At 39.9% G+C, this 23,936-nt stretch overlaps 2 protein-coding genes across 2 annotated transcripts; both read right to left on the bottom strand.

Annotated features, from left to right (window-relative positions):
* Positions 1–2,418: 2,418 nt before the first annotated feature.
* Positions 2,419–3,859, bottom strand: LOC141562585 (interferon lambda-3-like). The gene is made up of 5 exons (XM_074302589.1): positions 3,683–3,859; positions 3,380–3,457; positions 3,078–3,221; positions 2,808–2,888; positions 2,419–2,632 (listed from the first exon to the last, which is right to left on the bottom strand). Exons 1-5 carry the CDS (start codon positions 3,857–3,859, stop codon positions 2,537–2,539), a joined length of 576 nt encoding a protein of 191 aa, XP_074158690.1. The 3' UTR covers positions 2,419–2,536.
* Positions 3,860–21,339: 17,480 nt separating this feature from the next.
* LOC141562584 (interferon lambda-3-like) lies at positions 21,340–22,657 on the bottom strand. Its single transcript, XM_074302588.1, has 5 exons — positions 22,481–22,657; positions 22,176–22,253; positions 21,871–22,014; positions 21,601–21,681; positions 21,340–21,435 (listed from the first exon to the last, which is right to left on the bottom strand). The coding sequence occupies exons 1-5, from the start codon at positions 22,655–22,657 to the stop codon at positions 21,340–21,342; spliced, it is 576 nt and encodes a 191-aa protein (XP_074158689.1).
* Positions 22,658–23,936: the final 1,279 nt, after the last annotated feature.

Raw genomic sequence — 23,936 nt, 5'->3', positions numbered from 1 at the left:
TCAAATTTATAATAGTTCAAGCCATTCCTCTATTGATAAATGGTCAAAGGATATGAACAATTTTCAGATGAAAAAATTAAAACTATTTCTAGTCACATAAAAAGGTACTCCAAATCACAATTGATCAGAGAAAAGCAAATTAAGATGACTCTGAGATACCTCTACACACCTCTCAGATTTGCTAAGATGACAGGAAAAGATAATGATGAATGTTGGAGGGGATGTGGGAAACTGGGACACTGAAGCATTGTTGGTGGAACTGTAAATAAATGTAACCATTCTGGAGAAAAATTAGGATCTATGGTCCAAAAGTTATCAAACTGTGCATATTCTTTGACCCAGCAGTGTTTCTACTGGACTTATATCCCAAGGAGGGCTTAAAGGAGGAAAAGAGACCCACGTGTGCAAAAAGGTTTGGGACAGCCCTTTCATAGTGGGAAGAAACTGGAAACTGAGCAGATGTGCGTCAGGTGGAGAATGGCTGAATAATTTATGGTGTATGAATGTTTTGGAATATTATTGTTCTGCAAGAAACGACCACCAAGTTGATGCCAGAGAGGCTTGGAGAGACTTACATGAACTGATGCTGGGAAAAATGAGCAGAACCAGGAGATCATCATACATGGCAACAACAAGATTATTGGATGATCAATTCTGATGGACCTGGCTCTCTTCAACAATGAGATGATTCAAACCAGTTCCACTTGTTCAGTGATGAAGAGAACCCATCTACACTAGAGAGAAGACTGTGGGAGCAGAGTATGGACCACAGCATAGCATTCTCACTCTCTCTGTTGTTATTTGCTTGCATTTTGTTTTCTTTCTCAGTTTTTCTTTTTCTTCCCTCTTGATCTGATTTTTCTTGTGTAGCAAGATAACAGTATAAATATGTACACATATATCGGATTTAACATGTACTTTAACTTAAAAAAGAAAAAGGACAGAAAAAGAAAAAACACATTGTCATGTACTCAGCAGAACATCAGTGAGGATTCAAAATATAGAATAATACATTTTCATTTCGAAAAGGCATATATAACAATAGAAAATATATTCATGAGGGTTTATCTTTGTTTCCCTATAGGTTACACTTTTATTCTCCCTTCACCTCTCCCAAGTAAGCTACTGTCAATCAAGATAGATATATATAGATATATATATATATATAGATATATATATATATATGTATATATTCACACCCCCACTCCCCCCCCAATACACACATATATAAAACAACTAATGATTTAAAAGTGGCCTTTCACATTTGGGTCAGTGGCATTACTGAGTGCCAAAGACTGCTCATGGAACTGAATCAATGCTCATATAAACTTGGAAGACTAGTTGTTCTTAATGATGGCAATAACTGTGATAGGAAACAATTAATGAGAAGAATGAATATTATAATGAGAGGTGGGCTTATTCTAATGAGAGAATGGGGGAACTTGATTGGATCACTTGGTCTTAGACAAAGGGACTTCACTCTTATCCAAACTACCTCTACATGGGAAGTCTTGACAAAAGGGGGTCTGCCTCTACTCAGTTTTGGCAGACTAAAACAGAGAAGGTTGGATTTCTTGGGACTAGAATCTCTTTGAAAGGTTTTTCTATTTGGATGGGGAAACAACTGCAACTTGACATGATAGGTAGTCCATATTCTGGGTAAGGTCAGAAATCTCTGCATTAATTTGTTATTTAATAAGCATTTCCCTCATTACCCTGTTTTCTGCTCCCCCCTTACTTTATGCTCTATCTTCAATTGATCTGATTGGGGAAGAGGAAGAACCAAGTTATGTGTAAATACCATAAGGTCTTTGTTCTGCAAGGGAGGCAATATGCACAAATCCCATGGACTGTCTTCTTTCTGATGGGAGGACACTGAATCAAGAAGTCTCCTTATGTCTAATGGTCTCCCAACCCCAGCATCCAGCTGGTTCGTCTAAGAGGGCACCCTGACTGCCCGGTCCCTATTACCTATGCCCAAGGGGCTCACTCAGAGTCAGCCAGTATTGATTTTCTAGAGACCCTATTCGATGCAATCATCTAATTTTCCATCCCAGGTACTATCTTCCCAGCTAAGTGCAGCCCACACACAAGGTCAAAGGAGACCCAGACTGCACCCACACTGAGATACAGGTCACTGAACACATTCCCCCATTCCCCCTTATAGCCATACATACAAATCCATAATCCCACCAGCTCACAGCCATACCCAAACCTACAACTACATACACATATAAACACTCACAATCCTGCCTGCTCACAGCTACACAAAAAAACCCACAATCACACTTGCTTATAGCCATAAACTGTAACACAGAAAACAACTACAAAACAACAGACAGGCCTTCAATTTCTTTGTGTTTTCTTATTTATTTAACAAAATATAGAAAAATACAAAAGTACAAAACTATCCTCTGGCATATAAAGTATGTGGTTGTTGGGATGGAGGGAATAAATATACTAGAAGGGTATTGGTCCATAAATAAAGTTTGGAGTGCAAAAGTCCAGGCTCAGACTTCAGGCTGGGTCTGCATCTTCAACAGAGGTCCCCATAGGCTACACATCGGAGGTCTTGGGTCAGGAGTCTGAAGAGATTGAGCATGATCGATGCTTCTAGGCAATTGTGAGGCTCCTGAAGAGAAGAGACACAGGGGTAAGGGTCCTCTGGGGAATTCTGAGTCCTGCTCCTCTCTCGGGGTGGGGGTGGGGTGGGCAGAGTCTCTTGCTGCCCAGGCTCTGGGGTCCCCTCTGACTTCTCCCCTCCATCCCCGGGTGCCCTCCGTAGATCTGAAGCTTTCCTGACTCACCTTTCTGGCCTCACTGAGCTTGTTCAGCCAATTCTTCAGGCGGCCTGGAGGCCTGTGTTCCTTAGAGGGCCTGGAAGTAACCTGTGTAGGGAGAGGGTGGACTTGATAAAAGAGAAGGGGAACTCGGGTACTTGATGGGTGGGGGGAGAGGGAGGAATCCAGGTATTGCAGCCTCTCAGCCTCACTGCAAGGGACAGAGGCGCCTGAGAGACAGGGAACAGCTCCATGCCCATTGGTCCAGGGGAGCCCCGCCCATCCTCCAGTACTCACACAGCTTTGGATCTCTTGGTAGATGTGGCTGAGCGTTTGTAGGGGTTGAGCCAGAACTCTGTCCAGCTCAGGCTTGGTTACGGCTTTCAAGACGTCCAGAGTCAATTTCAGCTCAGCCTGTAAGACCAGGGGCCGGACGGACGGCTGTGAGGGGAGAGATGAGAGGCGATGTGAGGGAGAGGCTAATGAAGGGGACAGGGGAAGGCGGGGAGGACCCACAGATGGGGGAAGAGAAATGGGGAGGCTACAGATTTCGGAGACAGGCGATGGGGGACTGAGAGGTGGGGAGCGCCCCTTCTTACCGGCAGCTGCCGAAGGTCCCAGTTTCTGTGGAAGAATCGGGAGCTACATTTCCTCTCCGTCTGAATCATGATCTTCTCCTTTGGGGGATGAAGAGGAAGGAGTTAAAGGCTTGTGACCCTTCTAGATCCTTGCGATGTAGGACGGAGGTTAGAACAGAGAAAGCGACAGCTCAAGAAGGAAGGATGAAGGTTAGATCTCAGTGCGAGAGATGAGTATTAGAGCCCAGTAAAAGAGATCGAGGTTAGACCCCGGGAAGTGAGGGATGGGAGGAGTGGGGTACAAAAATCACTCCAGGAACTCACGTAGGCATTCTGGGCCACCTTGAAGGTTTCCAGCTCCCGAGGCGAAAGAGACTTGAAGTGGCTGATCTGGCAGCTCCTCTCGGGGGGAAGGCTGCTGGGAGTCGGGGCCAGGGACTTCGAAATCGCCCCTGACATCAGGGCACAAAGCAGCAGCGAGAGAGTCTGCGGAGTCCTCATGGCCTTGGAGAAGGGAGGTGGCAAGTGATGCAGGAGACCGCTTCATCCCTGCAGTTTTAAGCGGCCGAGCCGGAGATTCCCCTGATGTATGAAAAGTGGAAACAGATTCCAAAAATCCCGCTGCGAAAGGGGCGGGGCCAGGTGTCTGCAGGTAAGAAGGGCGGGTACCAGGAAAGGAAAACTGAAAGAGCAAGGTCCAGCCCAAGGCAGACTGACAGCAAGCGGCTCTTGTAGCCAGTGGTTCCACAAAAGCAGCAGCTCCTGCGCTCGCTCAGGTTGGGGCGCACCTTCCCTTCTCCTGGCCTCTTTCCGGCTCATCTCCCCTTTCAGACCTCCAGCCTGTCCCTGTCCACACATCCCCTCCTTTTTTTCGCCCCTTCTTTCTTCCCTTGTGGGAAGGGGAAAACCTGGCCAGGAAGAGATAAGGGGCAGGGGTGGGCAATGGGATTCCAGCACCTGGGAGTTATAACTTGACTGGCTCTCCCAACCCCAGCATCCAGCTGGCTGCTCTAAGAGGACACACCGCCTCCCCGGTACCCATCACCCCCACTTTCCCCCCCCCCTACTTTCTCCCTTGGATCTGTCTCTGCCACTCCTCCTCCTCCAGCGCATCTCTCTCTTTTTCCTCTGTCTCCTTTCCAATCTTTCACTCTCAACTTCCTCCTTCTCCCTTTTCTTAACCTATCAATTTCCTCCACATCTTTCCTCTGCTTTACCCAAGATTCTTAATTAACTTTTCCCTTTTTACAGAGGCATTTGGTATTAATTGACTTGCCCACACAAGTAGGAAGTGGTAAGTGTCTGAGGCTGGATCCTCCCTCTCCCCTCCCCCCCAATGAATCAAGGGACACTGATTTTCTGGGGGTTTTCAGGATGATGACACTAAAATTGATGACTTAGACTTCTTACACAGCTGCTGTGATCCAGGTGACACATGGCACACTCACGAAGTGTCACACACAGTCCACAGGAGTTACATTTGGTATTAATTGACTTGAGTCAATTAGGAAGTGATAAGTGTCTGAGGCTGGATTTTAACTCAGGTCATCCTCACTTCAGGGCCGGTGCTCTATCTACTGCCATTGAGCTGTCCCTCTACCCAGTGACTCTTTAGCCAAATATCTTCCCCTCTTTTAGCACATCTGGGCCTATGTTGTTAGAGTCCAGATATGGCATCTCTACTATCCTTGAGAGTGAAAAGATTTAACCTGTGGCCCACACAGTGCCTTTGGGTTTGACTGTTTGAGGATGGAAAAGAGGGAGGAGCTTTGCTCATCAACAACATCCCCATGAGTGTGGAGAAACATCATCACAGTGCTGTGGGATAATATATTGTTGAATTAGAGCTCCATTAACCCAGGATCTAGCAGCGTCCACATTAAAAGAACGAAGGGCCTGGATCATGATATTCCGAAAGGCTAAGGAACTTGGTATGCAGCCAAGAATAACTTACCCAGCAAGAATGAGCATCGTTTTCCAGGGAAGAAGATGGACATTTAACGAAATAAATGAATTCCATCTATTTTTGATGAAAAAACCAGACCTACATAAAAGGTTTGATCTTCAAATACAGAACTCAAGAGATTTCTAAAAAGGTAAAAAGAAATCTTGAGAACTATACTTCTGTCAAAAAAATATGTAAAGAACATATGTACAATTTGTCTTAGCAACTAGAGGTGGAAAGGAGATTATATCATAAAAAAGTGTAAAGTGGTGGTACTACATCTCATGAAGAGGCAAAGGTAACCTATTATATCTGAGAGAAAGAAAGGAGGGAGATGAACATAGCGTGTATCAATAGACATATTCGATTTATGGTGAAACTTCTTCCACTTCATTGAAAAGTGAAAGGGAAGGAGTAAGCTAAGGGCAAGGGAATACAGTAATTTCGAGGAAAAGGGGTAAAATAAGGGGAGGATCTTTAAGGTGGGGGAGGGATCCTAAAAAGGGAGGGCTGTGAAAAGCAAGTGGTGTTCACCAGTTTAATACTGGATAGGAGGGTAAAAGGGAAGGAAAGGGGAAAAGCATAAGCAGGGGTTAATAGGATGGCAAGCAATATAGAATTAGTCCTTCTAACCATAAATGTGAATGGGGCAAACTGCCTCATAAAGAGGAAGCAGTTAGCAGACTGGATTAAAAGTCAGAGTCCTACTATATGTTGTTTACAGGAAACACACCTGAAACAGGGTGAGACATTCAAACTAAAAGTAAAAGGGTGGAGCAGAATCTATTATGCTTCAGGCAAAAGCAAAAAAAGCAGGAGTAACCATCCTCATCTCAGATCAAGCAAAAACAAAAATCGATCTAATTAAAAGAGATAAGGAAGGGCATTATATCCTGCTAAAGGGCAGCATCAATAGTGAAGCAGTATCAATATTAAACATGTATGCACCAAGTGGTGCAGCATCTAAATTCTTAAAAGAGAAATTAAGAGAGCTGCAAGAGGAAATAGATAGCAAAACTATAATAGCAGGAGATCTCAACCTTGCACTCTCAGAATTAGATAAATCAAACCACAAAATAAATAAGAAAGAAGTCAAAGAGGTAAATAGAATACTAGAAAAGTTTGATATGATAGATCTTTGGCGAAAGCTAAATGGAGACAGAAAGGAATATACTTTCTTCTCAGCAGTTCATGGAACCTATACAAAAATTGATCATATACTAGGGCATAAAAACCTCAAAATCAAATGCAGCAAGGCAGAAATAGTAAATGCATCCTTTTCAGACCATAATGCAATCAAAATAACATTTAATAAAAAGCCAGGGGAAAATAGACCAAAAAATAATTGGAAACTAAATAATCTTATACTAAAGAATGATTGGGTAAAACAGCAAATCATAGACATAATTAATAACTTCACCCAAGAAAATGACAATAATGAGACATCATACCAAAATGTGTGGGATACAGCCAAAGCAGTAATAAGGGGAAGTTTTATATCTCTACAGGCCTACTTGCATAAAATAGAGAAAGAGAGGGCCAACGAACTGGGCTTACAACTAAAATTGCTAGAAAAGGAACAAATTAAAATCCCCCAGACAAACACAAAACTTGAAATTCAAAAAATAAAAGGTGAGATTAATAAAATTGAAAGTAAAAAAACTATTGAATTAATTAATAAAACTAAGAGTTGGTTTTATGAAAAAACCAACAAAATAGACAAACCCTTAGTAAACCTGATTAAAAAAAGGAAAGAGAAAAAGCAAATTGATAGTCTTGAAAATGAAAAGGGTGAACTCACCACTAATGAAGAGGAAATTAGAACAATAGTTAGGAGCTACTTTGCTCAACTTTATGCCGATAAATTCGATAACTTAAATGAAATGGAAGAATACCTCCAAAAATATAGCTTGCCCAGATTAACAGAGGAAGAAGTAAGTAGTCTAAATAGTCCCATCTCAGAAAAAGAAATAGACCAAGCTATTAACCAACTTCCTAAGAAAAAGTCCCCAGGACCAGATGGATTTACAGGTGAATTCTACCAAACATTTAAAGAACAACTAACTCCAATGCTATGTAAACTATTTGAAAAAATAGGGATTGAAGGAGTCCTACCAAATTCCTTCTATGACACAGACATGGTACTGATACCTAAACCAGGTAGATCAAAAACTGAGAAAGAAAACTATAGACCAATTTCCTTAATGAATATTGATGCTAAAATCTTAAATAAGATATTAGCAAATAGACTTCAGAAAATCATCCCCAGGATAATGCACTATGACCAAGTGGGATTTAATATTAGGCTGGTTTAATATTAGGAAAACTATTAATATAATTGACCATATTAATAATCAAATTAATAAAAACCATATGATCATCTCAATAGATGCAGAAAAGGCATTTGATAAAATCCAACATCCATTCCTACTAAAAACGCTTGAGAGTATAGGAATAAATGGACTATTCCTTAAAATAATAAGGAGCATATATTTAAAACCTTCAGTAAACATCATATGTAATGGTGATAAACTAGAACCTTTCCCTGTAAGATCAGGAGTGAAACAAGGTTGCCCACTATCACCATTACTATTCAATATAGTACTAGAAACTCTAGCTTCGGCAATAAGAGCCGAGAAAGAGATTCAAGGAATTAGAGTAGGAAATGAAGAAATCAAATTGTCACTTTTCGCAGATGACATGATGGTATACTTAGAGAACCCCAAAGACTCTGCTAAAAAGCTATTAGAAATAATTCAGAATTTTAGCAAAGTCGCAGGATACAAAATAAATCCACATAAATCCTCAGGATTTTTATACATTACCAACACAATCCAACAGCAAGAGATACAAAGAGAAATTCCATTCAAAATAACAGTCGATAGTATAAAATATTTGGGAATATATCTACCAAAGGAGAGTCAGGAATTATATGAGCAAAATTACAAAACACTTGCCACAAAAATAAAGTCAGATTTAAATAATTGGAAAGACATTCAGTGTTCTTGGATAGGCCGAGAGAATATAATAAAGATGACAATACTCCCCAAACTAATCTATTTATTTAGTGCTATACCAATCAGACTCCCAAGAAACTATTTTAATGACCTAGAAAAAACAACAACAAAATTCATATGGAAGAATAAAAGGTCGAGAATTGCAAGGGAACTAATGAAAAAAAAGCCAGAGGAAGGTGGTCTAAGTGTACCTGATTTAAAGCTATATTATAAAGCAACAGTCACCAGAACCATTTGGTATTGGCTAAGAAATAGACTAGTTGATCAGTGGCATAGGTTAGGTTCACAGGGCAAGATAGTGAATAAAAATAGCAATCTAATCTTTGACAAACCCAAAGATCCCAAATTTTGGGATAAGAATTCATTATTTGACAAAAACTGCTGGGAAAACTGGAAATTAGTATGGCAGAAACTAGGCATGGACCCACATTTAACACCACATACTAAGATTAGATCAAAATGGGTCCAAGATTTAGGCATAAAAAACGAAATCATAAATAAATTGGAGGAACATGGGATGGTTTACCTCTCAGACTTGTGGAGGAGGAAGGAGTTTGTGTCCAAGGGAGAACTAGAGACCATTATTGATCACAAAATAGAACATTTTGATTACACCAAATTAAAAAGTTTCTGCACAAACAAAACTAATGCAAACAAGATTAGAAGGGAAGTAACAAATTGGGAAAAATTTTTTACAGTTAAAGGTTCTGATAAAGGCCTCATCTCCAAAATATACAGAGAATTAACTTTAATTTATAAGAAATCAAGCCATTCTCCAATTGATAAATGGTCAAAGGATATGAACAGACAATTTTCAGATGATGAAATTAAAACTATTTCCACTCATATGAAAGAGTGTTCCAAATCACTATTGATCAGAGAAATGCAAATTAAGATAACTCTGAGGTATCATTACACACCTGTCAGATTGGCTGAGATGACAGGAACAAATAATGATGAATGTTGGAGGGGCTGTGGGAACACTGGGACACTGATGCATTGTTGGTGGAGTTGTGAAAGAATCCAACCATTCTGGAGAGCAATCTGGAATTATGCTCAAAAAGTTATCAAAATGTGCATACCCTTTGACCCAGCCATACTACTACTGGGCTTATACCCCAAGGAACTACTAAAGAAGGGAAAGGGACCTGTATGTGCCAAAATGTTTGTGGCAGCCCTTTTCATAGTGGCTAGAAGCTGGAAGATGAATGGATGTCCATCAATTGGAGAATGGTTGGGTAAACTATGGTATATGAATGTTATGGAATATTATTGTTCTATAAGAAATGACCAACAGGAGAAATACAGAGAGGCTTGGAGAGACTTACATCAACTGATGCTGAGTGAAACGAGCAGAACCAGAAGATCATTATACACTTCAACAATGATACTGTACGAGGATGTATGCTGATGGAAGTGGATTTCTTCAACATAGAGAAGAGCTAATCCAATTCCAATTGATTAATGATGGACAGAACCAGCTACATCCGGGAAAGGAACACTGGGAAATGAGTGTAAACTGTTATTTTTACCTTCTGAATCCAATTCTTCCTGTGCAACAAGAAATTCGGTTCTACACACATATATTGTATCTAGAATATACTGTAATATATTTAACATATATAAGACTGATTGCCATCTGGGGGAGGGGGTTGGGGGAGGAAGGGAAAAAATCTGAATAGAAGTAAGTGCAAGGGATAATGTTGTAAAAAATTACCCATGCATATGTACTGTCAAAAAAATGTTATAATTATAAAATAAAAATGAAAAAAAAAAAAAGTAGAGGGAGGGAGGGGAAAATTTGGAAAAATTAATACAAAGGATAATGTTATAAAAAATTACTCATGCATTTTTACTGTCAAAAATTTTATAATTATAAAATTTAAAAATTTTTAAAAATTAAATTAAATAAATAAAAAAAAAGAAAAAAAAAATTAGATCTCCATGACAAGAGGGCAAGCCTAACATTGGAGAAAGGAAGAGAGACTGTTGCTTTGGCATAAAATTGATTTTCTCCCTTGTGTTCCCCTTTGATCTCAAGAGATATTTCCTGATACCCTTTGAAGATGTGGGGAGAGGGGCAGGTTGAAGGGACTTGCTATAATCAGGGCTGTCCTGGGAGAACTGGGCCCACCAAATTAGACAACTACAGCAGTTGGAATAATCAAGACCCATGGTAATGACAGACTAGTGGCTAGAAGGTTCAACTTTTGAAAATCCCTTTGGTCGGGAAAGAGATACCAACACCCATCTACCAACCTCTCTTTCCCCATCTTCCACTAATCATAGTTCTGTTGAGGAAGTGGGGTCTCAGACATACAACTTCCCTCCCCAATATTTCCCACAAATACATACTTGGTCTTTCCCATGACCTGCAGGATCAGAATACAAGTTTTTTGAAATTATCCCTCTGACAACTCAAAAAAAAAAAAAATGGCAATAAAGGCAATGAAAAGAAAGTTTGGGAATCTAAATGGGGTTAAAATCAAGACAGCACTCTGAATCCTTTTCCCTACATTTTTTGTTATGTGGCCATAGTGTTATGAATTGAGAGAAAAGAGGATGTTTCAGCTGATAAACTAAAGTCCAGGAGAAGGGTTGGAGGACTTTGAGTTCTGTGAAGACCAATGATTTCAGATTTTAATGTTTTAATATTTCATAATTCTCTAATTTAAATTCAGAATCTATTCAGAATAGATCCAACTTTTGGTCAAGTTTTGTTTTGGCTTACTTGCCCATTTGTTTAGAGCCAGACTGCTTGGTGCAGTAGGGGAGGCTTGGTGCCAAAGAGACCCTGATGAGACCACTTGGTTGGTGACTTGAATATAGCACCATCTGGTGGACCATTCAAATATGCTGTCCTCTCCCTTCCCCCGATGAATCAAGGGATACTGATTTGATGGGGGTTTCACAGGATGATGACACTAAAATTGATGACTTAGACTTCTTACCTAGCTGCTGTGGCCCAGTTGACACATGGAGTACTCACCAAGTGTCACACACAGTCAATAAGTGTTACATGAAAATATGTACCTCTCTCTCAACTTTAATCTTTTGTTATCTTCCACTTTTATCTTTAAATGTCCTCAGGATGAATGTTTTTAGTTGCCAATATCTTGCCAAGCTTTCTTGAAATTTCTTTGCTTTGCTGAATTGATACTGTTCAAACTCTTCCTTACCATTTTACACTTTTCTATTGTAAAATTGGCACTGCCCTTAGCTACTACATCTCTCTACTTGGCAAATAGATCAGACAATGAGATGGACTCAAGTGGTTTATAGACTCCTTTGATTTACAGAGGCTAAACTTCTGTAAGAAACTGTTATTATCTGAGTCAATATCTGTTCCTTCATCCATTTTCTATTTGGGGATGTCAATAACTCAAATTGAGGAAACTACTTTAATTGCCCATTATATCTTTTCCTAATTTTAAATAATTTAATCTTCATGTGTATTTGTAACATGTGAACCCTTTCCTCACTCCCCCATGAAAATTATAAACTCACATGAAATATTCCTATTCTGAAGAACTCCAAAGAATTCACTTTCTTTTCTTTAATCTTCCCCACACACATTCCTGGAATTAATCCAGGAAAGACTCCAAAATAAATCATAGCCCATGACTCAGTTTCTCTAAATGTATACAGTCCCCAACTCATACAGATATTTAATGTATAATATGAACTGTAGGGATGAGGTGACTTTTATTTGATCATGTAGAAAACACACATAAAATGCTAAATAAACCAGTGCAGAAAGAGAAAACCCAACATCTCTTAATGGAAAAGATCTGAATTTGATGTTGTTTTCAGGGTCACCCAATCTCCTCAAGACTTGTGCTACTACCCTGTTGTGTAGACATCATCCCGAGAAAGTAAAAATGTCACAGTAATCTCCTTTCTATGGAATCTACACTTCTTTAGTTGATTCTTCCCAATTTGGTACTTGCAGGTATCAGGATAGATCTCAGGCTGGGAATAAAAGTTGGAAGGTGGAGAAGGAAGTGGCTACTACTTCAGATTCACAGAACTGCCTATGGATTTGCTCTTCAAAAACTATAGCTCACCAACCCCCACCAGTGTACTTAACTTTAATAGACAGTTCTCCAACAGATACATGGTCAAAAGTTCTTAGAACAGTGCACAGTTCTCAGAAGAAAAATTACAAATAAATACAATCACATAAGAAAATTCCTCAAATCACTATTTAAGTAGAAGGCAATTCAAAACAACTCTGAGGTTTTACTTCCTCTCCAGAGATCTGTCAAAGATGACAACAACTGGAAAAAGTCAGTTTTTGGACAAGTATTAGATAGTACATAAATGCATTGTTGGTGGAGTTGTGAATTAGTACAACCATTTAAAAGAGCAACTGTGTTTTATGCAAATTAAGCTTTTTAGCTTTTAGTCCATGCTCTTTGACCCAGAGTCCATTGCTAGACATATACCCCAGAGATTTCATTGATATGAAATAAGGATTTATATACACCAAAATATTACATCTTTTTTTTTTTTCTTGAAAAAGTTAGGGTTAAGTGACTTACCTAGGGTCACATAGCTAGGAAGTGTTAAGTGTCTGGTCACATTTGAACTCAGGTCCTACTGACTCCAAGAACCATACTTTAACTACTATACCATCCAGCTACTTTTCACTTTTTTTGGTAGTAAAAAATAACTGGAAACAAAATAAATGTCCATTGACTTTTGTTAAATGTTTCATTCTGACTCTCTGTGACCCTATTTTGCGTTTTTTTTTTTTTTCTTGGCAAAGATATCAGTTTGCCATTTCCTTTTCCAGATCATTTTATAGACGAACAAAGGCAAACAAGGCAAACAAGGTAAATGACTTGTTTGAGGTCACACAGCCAGTAGGTATTTCAAATGAATTTATGATGAGTCTTCCTGATTCCAAACCAAATATTCTATCTGCTTCCCTACCCAACTGTCCCTGCCCATTAATCATGGAATGGCTAAATACAATATGGTACATGAATATAATGGACTTTAACTGCCTTATAACTTAAATGAATGGAGGCAGACTAAAACAAGCAGAGTCAAGGAAAAAATATACTAAAGGACAATGAATCTGAGGTTTCCTGTTTTCTCCAGGATCAATGATAAAATCCTCTGTTTGAAGGCTTTCCTAACCTGGTGTCTGCTTCCCTTTCTAGACTTACTACATATTTCTCCCTTCCCTTTGCTTTGTTTTCCACTGACAGTTTTCCTTGCTCTTCTTTCAAGCAGGTAATCTATGTTCTCTGGCATTTTCATTGGGCATCCTTCCCCATGTCTGGAACTTTCTACCTCCTCATCTCTGCTTCTTGGCTTGACTGGCTTCCTTCAAGTCAAAGCTAAAATCTCACTTTCTCTAAGGAGCCTTTCCTTAAAACCAGGTGCTTTTCTTCTGTTGATTATCTTTAATTCAACTTGTGACTAGCTTATTTTTAGCTGGTCATTTGCTTCTTGTTCCCTATAGTCAGTAGACTGTGAGATCCTTGAAGGACTGTCTTTTGTTTTTCTTTGTATCCCCAGTGCTTAGTACACTGCCTGACAGAGCAGCTTAAAAGGGCCTGTTGGGTTGACAACACAGAGTAAATGAAAAGAACTGCCACAATCATGAAAAAATAGTCCAGCATTGCAAAGAACAAGCCTGGGAGGCCAAGGGTGTAGAGCAATGCTTGCACAGTCAGATTTTTCAAGTGATTCCATAATCACTTTTGATTTTTTTCCTTTCTCTTAAAAAAAAATGTTCATATATGACTCTCTGGAAAGGACAGGATGAAAGGTACATGGGAAAACATAAGTGATATTAAAACAAAAGTTACCAATCTATTTTTTTTCCAAAAAGAATCATTGTATATCCTGAACAGTATTGTAAAGAAAAATGGTGAATTTCTTCCCCTATTAAGAAGTGGCCCATTGATATGAACAGGCAGTTCTCAAAGGAAAGAAACCAAGTTATCAACAGAGATATGAAAAAAATCCAAATTACTAAAAGAAAAAGCAATAGCTAGGGGGGAAATAACATTTATTAAGTGTTTACTAGGTGTCAGACCTAGTGCTAAATATAAACAAAATAAAAGGAAGTCCCTGCCCTCTGGAAGCTTCTCTTCTAAAGAGGGAAGACAACTAGGGAAAGTGGAGTAGGGGAGAGTGGCTAAAAATATGGGCAGGAGGTACTCCAAGCAAGAAATCTGGAAAGAGCCTGGGGAGTCAGGGGCTAGAATCTGATTTGAATAGTATTTGATCTGGAAAGACTTATGAACTGATTCTAAGGGAAATGAGCAGAACTGGAGTAACACTGCACACAGTAACAACAAGATTATGTCATGGTCAACTGTCCTGGATTTGGCTCTTCTAAATAATGCGCAGATTCCAGGCAATTCCAATAGACTTGGGATAGAAAATACCATGTGCGTCCAGAGAGAGAACTATGAAGACTGAATATGAATGAAAGGAGATTATTTTCATCTTTTTGTTGTTATTATTGTTTGTTTCCTTGTTTTTTCTCATTTTTTTTTTTTTACCTTTTTATCTGTTTTTTCTTGGAAAAGATGAAAAATGTGGAAATATGTTTAGAAAATTGCTCATGTTTAATCTGTATCAGATTGCTTACTCTCTTGGGTCGGGAGAGAGGGGAAGACAGGAAGAAAAATTTGGACAAAATTTTACAGAAGTGAATGTTGAAAGTTATCTTTGCATTTTGCAAGGGTGAATATTAATACTAATTATGCATGTATGTTTTTAATTATTTTCTTTTGTTATTAAAACTTTTATTTGCAAAACATATGCATAGATGATTTTCAACATTTACCCTTGCAAAAACTCGTGTTTCAAATTTTCTTCCCTTCCTTTTCTTTACCCCCTCCCCTAGATGGCAAATGTGGGGAATAGAGCAAGATAAGGTGAAGAACTTACAAGAATATGTGAATTCTTTTTCTGTATTTCATTTTCATTATTTCTGTGTTTCCCCTATGACCTGTATAATATGTGCAGGCCCATATTTACTTGAGCCTTGGCCAGCTATAACCGTATTTACTTAAGCTGAACTGATGACATTTATCAGTATTTGACATTTATCGATATTTAGTCTATTAGCTGGACTACTATCTGCTTGATTGAGCCTGAAGGACTAATTTTCTATTTTCTAGAAATCAGGAGTTTTTTAGGAAAGAGAAACCTTCCGTTCCAATCTCTCCAAATAGCAATAACCAATTAGATGCCTCCTCCTCCCCTTCTCAATGCTCTCTTCCTTGTGATGTAATTTCTTGTCGAAAAGCTATGTATCTTTACTACTTCTTTAGCCCTCTTACCTTGAGCTTTCTTTTTCTTATCTCTTGATGGGACGGGTCATCCTCTGGAGGTTTTCAATAAACAACTTTTCTGCCTTCTACTGAGTGATTTCTGAGTAATCATTTTGGATAAGAGTCTTCTACATCCCTCACAGCAAGCAATCCAATATATGTTAAACATGTGTAATTTTTCTATACTTATTTCCACAATGATCATACTGCACAAGAAAAACCAGATCAAAAAGGAAAAAAATATGAAAGAAAACAAAATGCAAGCAAACAACAACAAAAAGAGTGAAAACACTATGTTGTGATGCAATCTGATTTCTCACAGTCCTTTCACTAGGTGCAAATGACTGTCTCTATCACAAGATCATTGGAAATGGCCCAAATCAACTCATTGTTGAAACGATAGGCATATATTTTGAAAATAAAAAGTTTTTTATTAAAGCTTTTTAAAAATATATGCTTGGGGGAAAAAAAGAAAAAATATATGGTTGGATTATTTTTCCACATTAACCCTTGAAAATCTTGTGTTTCAGTTTCCCCCCCTGTTTCCTCCATCCTCTCCCCTAGATGGCAAGTAATCTAATATATGTTAAGCATGTAAAATATACATTAAATTCAATATATGCATACATACTTATACAATTATCTTGCTTCACACACAAGAAAAATCAAATCAAAAAGAAAAAACTTTTATTTATTTATTTTTTTAAATTAATTTTATAATTATAACTTTTTTTGACAGTACATATGCACAGATTTTTTACAACATTATCCCTTGTACTCCCTTCTGTTCCGAATTTTTCACATCCTTCCCTCCACCCCCTCCCCTAGATGGCAGGCACTCCTATACATATTAAATATGTTATAGTATATCCTAGGTACAATATATGTGTGCAGAACCAAATTTTTGTTGTTGTTGTTGTTGCAAAGGAAGAATTGGATTCGGAGGGTAAAAATAAGCTGGGGAGCAAAAAAAAAAAATGCAAACAGTTTACATTCATATCCCAGTGTTCCTTCTCTGGGTGTAGCTGAATCTGTCCATCATTGATCAATTGGAACTGGATTAGATCTTCTCTATGTTGAAGATATCCACTTCCATCAGAATACATCCTCATATAGTATTGTTGTTGAAGTGTATAATGATCTCCCAGTTCTGCTCATTTCACTCAGCATCAGTTCCTGTCAGTCTCTCCAAGCCTCCGTGTATTCATCCTGCTGGTCATTTCTTACAGAACAATAACATTCCATAACATTTATATACCATAATTTACCCAACCATTCTCCAATTAAGGGGCATCCATTCATTTTCCAGTTTCTAGCCACTTCAAAAAGGGCTGCCACAAACATTTTGGCACATACAGGTCCCTTTCCCTTCTTTAGTATTATTTCCTTGGGATATAAGCCCAGTAGTAGCAGTGCTGGATCAAAGGATATACACAGTTTGATAACTTTTTGGGCATAATAAAAAGGAAAAAAACTTTAAGAAAATAAAATGCAAGTAAACAACAAACAAAGAGTGAAAACACTATGTTGTGATCCACACTCAATTCCCACAGTCCCTTCTCTGAGGGCAAATGGCTCTCTCTATCACAAGATCATTGGAACTGGTTTGAGTCATCTCATTGTTGAAGAGAGCCACTACCATCAGAATTGATCAATGTGTACAATGATCTCCTACTTCTACTTCCCTCAGCATCAGTTCATGTAAGTCTCTCCAGACGTCTCTGAAATCATCCTGCTGGTCATTTTTTACAGAACAATGACATTCCATAACATTTATATACCACAATTTATTCAGCCATTCTGCAATTGATGGGCATCCATCTACTCAATTTCCAGTTTTTTGCTACTACTAAAAGGGATAGTACACACATTTTTTTTAACCTGTGGGTCCTTTCCCTCCTTTAAGATCTCTTTGGAGAAAATAAAAAATTTTAATTAAAAAAAAAACTATCGGGGCAGCTAGGTGGTGAAGTGGATAGAGCACCAGCCTTGAATTCAGGAGGACCGGAGTTCAAATGTGGTCTCAGACACTTAACACTTCCTAGCTGTGTGACCCTGGGCAAGTCACTTAACCCCAACTTGGGGGGGGGGGGGAACCAAACTATCTTTGCATGTATTTGGAAAAAATAAAATACTATTAAAATAAATTTTAAAATCAGCTTGGGTGGCACTGGTGTTTCCTGAAAAAAAAGATTCAGTGATGAATTCATCCATCAGATGATTATTCCTTACCTTTTTTTTTTTTTTTTTAATTTCTAGAGCTTAATGCCTGAAATCCAGTAAGCATTTAATAAATGGTTACTGACTACCTGTGAAACATTTAGAGTGAAAAAGGCCATTTCATGGTGGAAGACTGACTGAGTCCAGAAGCAACCCAGGGAGTTGTGGGCTAAACCAGATTTTGAATTGGTTATGGCATATCCTCCTATATTAATAGTGCCTCTGCAAAAAGTCATGGCTTGATGATGGAGGGAGGGAAAAAATCAATCACTGGCTCCACTATGGCCCTGCCCTTTCCTCTGGTAGAAGTGAAAGTGCTGTGATTCACAAAGTTGGGAATCAAACTTCTTCCTAGAACTGCTTAGCTCTCATCAAAGGCAGCAGGCTTTGTCTTCTCAGAGATACCGAGGTCATATCCGATTTTCAAGTATCCAATGCTTGGATTCCCTTCCAATTTAATCAGGGACCCTTCACACTTCCTAAAGAGATAATAGGATACAGTGACTTTCACTCTGATGATGTCTTATTACCTGCTTACTATGACATAAAAAGTTCAACAGACTTAGCTTCTGGGTAATTAATAATTAGATTATTGCTAGCACATCTTTTTTATTGACCTAAATACAAAATAATTTTTAAAAATCTAGAAAGAGGACAGAAGACCAAAGAATTGAAGATCATTATTGATTACAAAATAAATAATTTTCATTAAATTAAGTTAAAAAGTTATTGGATAAAACAAAACTAATGCAGACAAGATTAGAAGGGAAGCAATAAACTGGGAAAACATCTTCACATACAAAGAATATGATAAAGGCCTTATTTTTAAAATATATAGAGAATTGACTCAAATTTATAATAGTTCAAGTCATTCTTCAAGTGATAAATGGTCAAAGGATATGAACAGACAATTTTCAGATGAAGAAATTGAAATTATTTGCAGTCACATGAAAAGGTGCTCCAAATCACTATTGATCAGAGAAAAGCAAATTAAGACAATTCTGAGATAACACTACATACCTCTAGATTAGCCAAGATGACAGGAAAAGATGATGTTGAATGGTGAAGGGGATTTGGAAAAATTGGGACACTGATACCATATTGTTACCATATTGTTGGAAATGTGGACAAATCCAACCATTCTGGAGAGCACTTTGGAACTATTCTCAAAAAAATTATAAACTGTGCATATCCTTTGATTCAGCAGTGTTACTACTGGGCTTATATTCCAAAGAGATCATAAAGGAGGGAAAGGGACCCACATTTGCAAAAATGTTTGTGGCAGCTCTTTTCATAGTGGCCAGAAAATGGAAACTGAGTGGATGGCCATCAATTAAAGAATGACTGAATAAATTGTGGTATCTGAATGTTATGGAATATGAGTGTTCTGTAAGAAATGATCAGCAGTATGATTTCAGAGAGACTTGGAGAGACTTACATGAACTAATGCTGAGTGAAATGAGCAGAACCAGGAGATAATTATACAAGACTATACCATGATCAATTCTGATGGATGTGGCTCTCTTCAACAATGAGATGATTCAAACCAGTTCCACTTGTTCAGTGATGTAGAGACCCACCTACACTAGAGAGAGAACTGTGGGAGCAGAGTGTGGACCCCAACATAGCATTCTCACTTTCTCTGTCATTATTTGCTTGCATTTTGTTTTCTTCCTCAGTTTTTCTATTTCTTCCTTCTTGATCTAATTTTTCTTGTGCAACAAGATAACTGTATAAATATATGTATAAATACATATATTGTATAAATATATATATTGGATTTAATATGTATTTTAACATAAAGAAAAAGGACAAAAAAGGAAAGTAAAAAAACAAAACAAAACATGTGCCCAGCAGAACATCAGAGAGATTCAAAATGTAGAAAATTTTCATTTCAAGAAAGCATATATAACCATTGAAAAAATATTCATGAGGGTTTACCTTTGGTTCCCTGTAGGTTACACTTTTATTCTCCCTACACCTTTCCCAAGTAAGCTACTGGTAAGCACAGATATATATATTCACACTCACCGCCCACACACACACACATATACATATAGCAGCTAATTATTTTAAAGTGGTCTTTGCCCTTTAGGTCAGAAGCATTTCTGAGTGCCAGAGACCACTTATAGAATCCAGTCAATGCTCATATACACTTGGAAGACTAGTTGTTCTTAAGGATGGCAATAACTGTGATAGGTTAACAATTAATGAGAAGAATGAATATTATAATGAGAGGTGGGCTTATTCTAATGAGGGAATGGGGAAACTTGATTGGATCACTCAGTATTAGACAAAGGGACTTCACTCTTATCCAAACTACCCCTACATGGGAAGTCTTGACAAAAGGGGGTCTGCCTCTACTCAGTTTTGGCAGACTAAAACAGAGAAGATTGGATTTCTTGGGACTAGAATCTCTTTGAAAGGTTTTTCTATTTGGATGGGGAAACAACTGCAACTTGACATGATAGGTAGCCCATATTCTGGGTAAGGTCAGAAATCTCTGCAATAATTTGTTATTTAATAAGCATTTCCTTCATTACTCTGTTTTCTGCTCCCCCCTTACTTTATGCTCTATCTTCAATTGATCTGATTGGGGAAGAGGAAGAACCAAATTAGTGTGTAAATACCATAAGGTCTTTGTTCTGCACAAATCCCATGGACTGTCTTCTTTCTGATGGGAGGACACTGAATCAAGAAGTCTCCTTATGTCTAATGGTCTCCCAACTCCAGCATCCAGCTGGCTCCTCTAAGAGGGCACCCTGACTGCCCGGTCCCTATCACCTATGCCCAAGGGGCTCACTCAGAGTCAGCCAGTATTGATTGACTTGAGACCCTATTCGATGCAATCATCTAATTTTCCATCCCAGGTACTACTTTCCCAGCAAAGTGGAGCCCACAAGAAAGGTCAAAGGAGACCCAGACTGCACCCACACTGAGATCCAGGTCACTGAACACATTCCCACATTCCCACATTATAGCCATACATACAAATCCATAATCCCACCAGCTCACAGCCATACACAAACCTACAACTACATACACACACATAGACAGACTCACAATCCCAACAGCTCACGGCCATACTCAGACCTTTTGACTATATACACAAACCCACAACTGTGCTCACAAATCCATAACCCTACCTGTTCACAGCCATACACAGATCCTCAAGTACACACACAAACCCACAAATCCACAATCCCACCTGCTCACAGATACACAGAAATCCACAACCACACTAGCTCATAGCCACAAACTGTCACACAGAAAACAACTACAAAACAACAGACAGGCCTTCGATTTTTTTGTGTTTTCTTATTTATTTAACAAAATATAGAAAAAAAAATACAAAAGCACAAAACTATCCTGTGGCATATAAAGTATGTGGTTGTTGGGGGGTGGAAGGAATAAATATATTAGAAGGGTATTGGTCCATAAATAAAGTTTGGAGTGCAAAAGTCCAGGCTCAGACATCAGGTTGAGTCTGCATCTTCAACAGAGGTCCCCATAGGCTACACATCGGAGGTCTTGGATCAGGATTCCGGAGAGATTGAGCATGATCGATGCTTCTAGGCAATTGTAAGGCTCCTAAAGAGAAGAGACACAGGGGTAAGGTTCCTCTGGGCAATCCAGAGTCCTCCTCCTCTCTGGGGGGTGGGCAGAGTCTCTTGCTGCCCAGGCTCTGGGGTCCCCTCTGACTCCTCCCCTCCATCCCCGGGTGCCCTCCGTAGATCTGAAGCTTTCCTGACTCACCTTTCTGGCCTCACTGAGCTTGTTCAGCCAATTCTTCAGGCGGCCTGGAGGCCTGTGTTCCTTAGAGGGCCTGGAAGTAACCTGTGTAGGGAGAGGATGGACTTGATAAAAGAGAAGGGGAACTCGGGTACTTGATGGGTGGGGGGAGAGGGAGGAATCCAGGTATTGCAGCCTCTCAGCCTCACTGCAAGGGACAGAGGCGCCTGAGAGACAGGGAACAGCTCCATGCCCATTGGTCCAGGGGAGCCCCGCCCATCCTCCAGTACTCACACAGCTTTGGATCTCTTGGTAGATGTGGCTGAGCGTTTGTAGGGGTTGAGCCAGAACTCTGTCCAGCTCAGGCTTGGTTACGGCTTTCAAGACGTTCAGAGTCAATTTCAGCTCAGCCTGTAAGACCAGGGGCCGGACGGACGGCTGTGAGGGGAGAGATGAGAGGCGATGTGAGGGAGAGGCTGATGAAGGGGACAGGGGAAGGAGACGGGGAGGACCGACAGATGGGGGAAGAGAAATGGGGAGGCTACAGATTTCGGAGACAGGCGATGGGGGACTGACAGGTGGGGAGCGCCCCTTCTTACCGGCAGCTGCCGAAGGTCCCAGTTTCTGTGGAAGAATCGGGAGCTACATTTCCTCTCCGTCTGAATCATGATCTTCTCCTTTGGGGGATGAAGAGGAAAGAGTTAAAGGCTTGTGACTCTTCTAGGTCCTTGCGATGTAGGACGGAGGTTAGAAACAGAGAAAGCGACAGAGTTCAAGAAGGAAAAATGAAGGTTAGATCTCAGTGCCAGAGATAATATTAGAGCGCAGTAAAAGAGGTCGAGGTTAGACCCCGGGAAGTGAGGGATGGGAGGAGTGGGGTACAAAAATCACTCCAGGAACTCACGTAGGCATTCTGGGCCACCTTGAAGGTTTCCAGCTCCCGAGGCGAAAGAGACTTGAAGTGGCTGATCTGGAAGCTCCTCTCGGGGGGAAGGCTGCTGGGAGTCGGGGCCAGGGACTTCGAAATCGCCCCTGACATCAGGGCACAAAGCAGCAGCGGGAGAGTCTGCGGAGTCCTCATGGCCTTGGAGAAGTGAGGTGACAAGTGATGCAGGAGACCGCTTCATCCCTGCACTTTTAAGCGGCAGAGCCGGATAATCCTCTGATGTATGAAAAGTGGAAACAGATTCCAAAAATCCCGCTGCGGAAGGGGCGGGGCCAGGTGTCTTCAGGTAAGAAGGGGGGTACCAGGAAAGGGAAACTGAAAGAGCAAGGTTCAGCCTAAGGGAGGTTGACAGCAAGCGGCTCTTGTAGCCAGTGGTTCCACAAAAGCAGCAGCTCCTGAGCTCGCCCCGGGTGCGCAACTTCCCTCCTCGCGGCCTCTTCCCGGCACATCTCCCCCTTTCCTTCCAACACGCCCCCTTTTCCTTCCCTTCTTTCTCCCTTGGATCTCTTTATGCCGGCTCTCCTTCTCCAGCGCATCTCTCCCTTTTTCCTCCGTCTCCCCTCCAATCTTTTACTCTCAGCTTCTTCTTTCTCCCCTTTCTTACCCTACCAAATTTTCTCCAAATCTTTCCCTTACCTTCTCTATTTAGATCAATTTTCCCTGTCTCTTTTCCCTTCCCCAGCACCTTTCTCTTCCCCTCCCTCCCGGCCTATTCTCATCTCTTCCTCCATCTCTATATTATACTTCCTTTTTGGACCGACCCATCATTTTTCTGTCCTCCTCCCCCTCCATTCCTGTCTTCTCTTATCTCTTTCTATCCCCTGTTCTCTCTGTTCTTCCCCCTTTGTCTCTGTTTCTCTCTCCTCATCTTTCTCTCTGGTTCCGCCTCTTCTTCTTCTGATCCCTTCCCTCTCTTTCTTCTCCCCCTAACTCTTTTCCCTCTTCCTCTTTCTCCCTCTCCCAACTTTTCCCATCTCCCTACCTATCATTTCCCCAATCCTCCTCCATATTTGCTCCCTCCATCCTATCTTGCAATTGCTCTTTCCTCCGCTTCCTCTCCTTCCATCCTCATAATTCTTTCCCCCTTTCATCCTATTCTCTTTTCCCCATTATATGCTGCCCTTTCCCCTCTCTCCTCCTACATCTCTTCCCTTCATCCTCTCCCCTTCTCCCTCCAGTCAGACTTTTGCCTCTTCCCACACCTTCCATCTTTTCCTTGTTCTCCATTTCTCTTTCTGTTTGCCCCCTGTCAACATTCTTTTTCTTTCTCTATCCTATATCTTCTCTCTCCTTTTCTTTCTCCCATAATTTCTTGTCCCTCTTCAGCTCTTTTCTTTTCTCCTCTTTCCCTTTTCTTTTCCCATTTCTTAGTCTTTCCATTAGTGTATGAAAGAGCTTTTCATCATCTGGAAAA

This window comes from Sminthopsis crassicaudata, chromosome 3 (assembly GCF_048593235.1).
Source record: "Sminthopsis crassicaudata isolate SCR6 chromosome 3, ASM4859323v1, whole genome shotgun sequence".
Lineage (NCBI taxonomy): Eukaryota > Metazoa > Chordata > Mammalia > Dasyuromorphia > Dasyuridae > Sminthopsis > Sminthopsis crassicaudata.
This window is presented reverse-complemented; position numbering and strand designations above follow the sequence as displayed.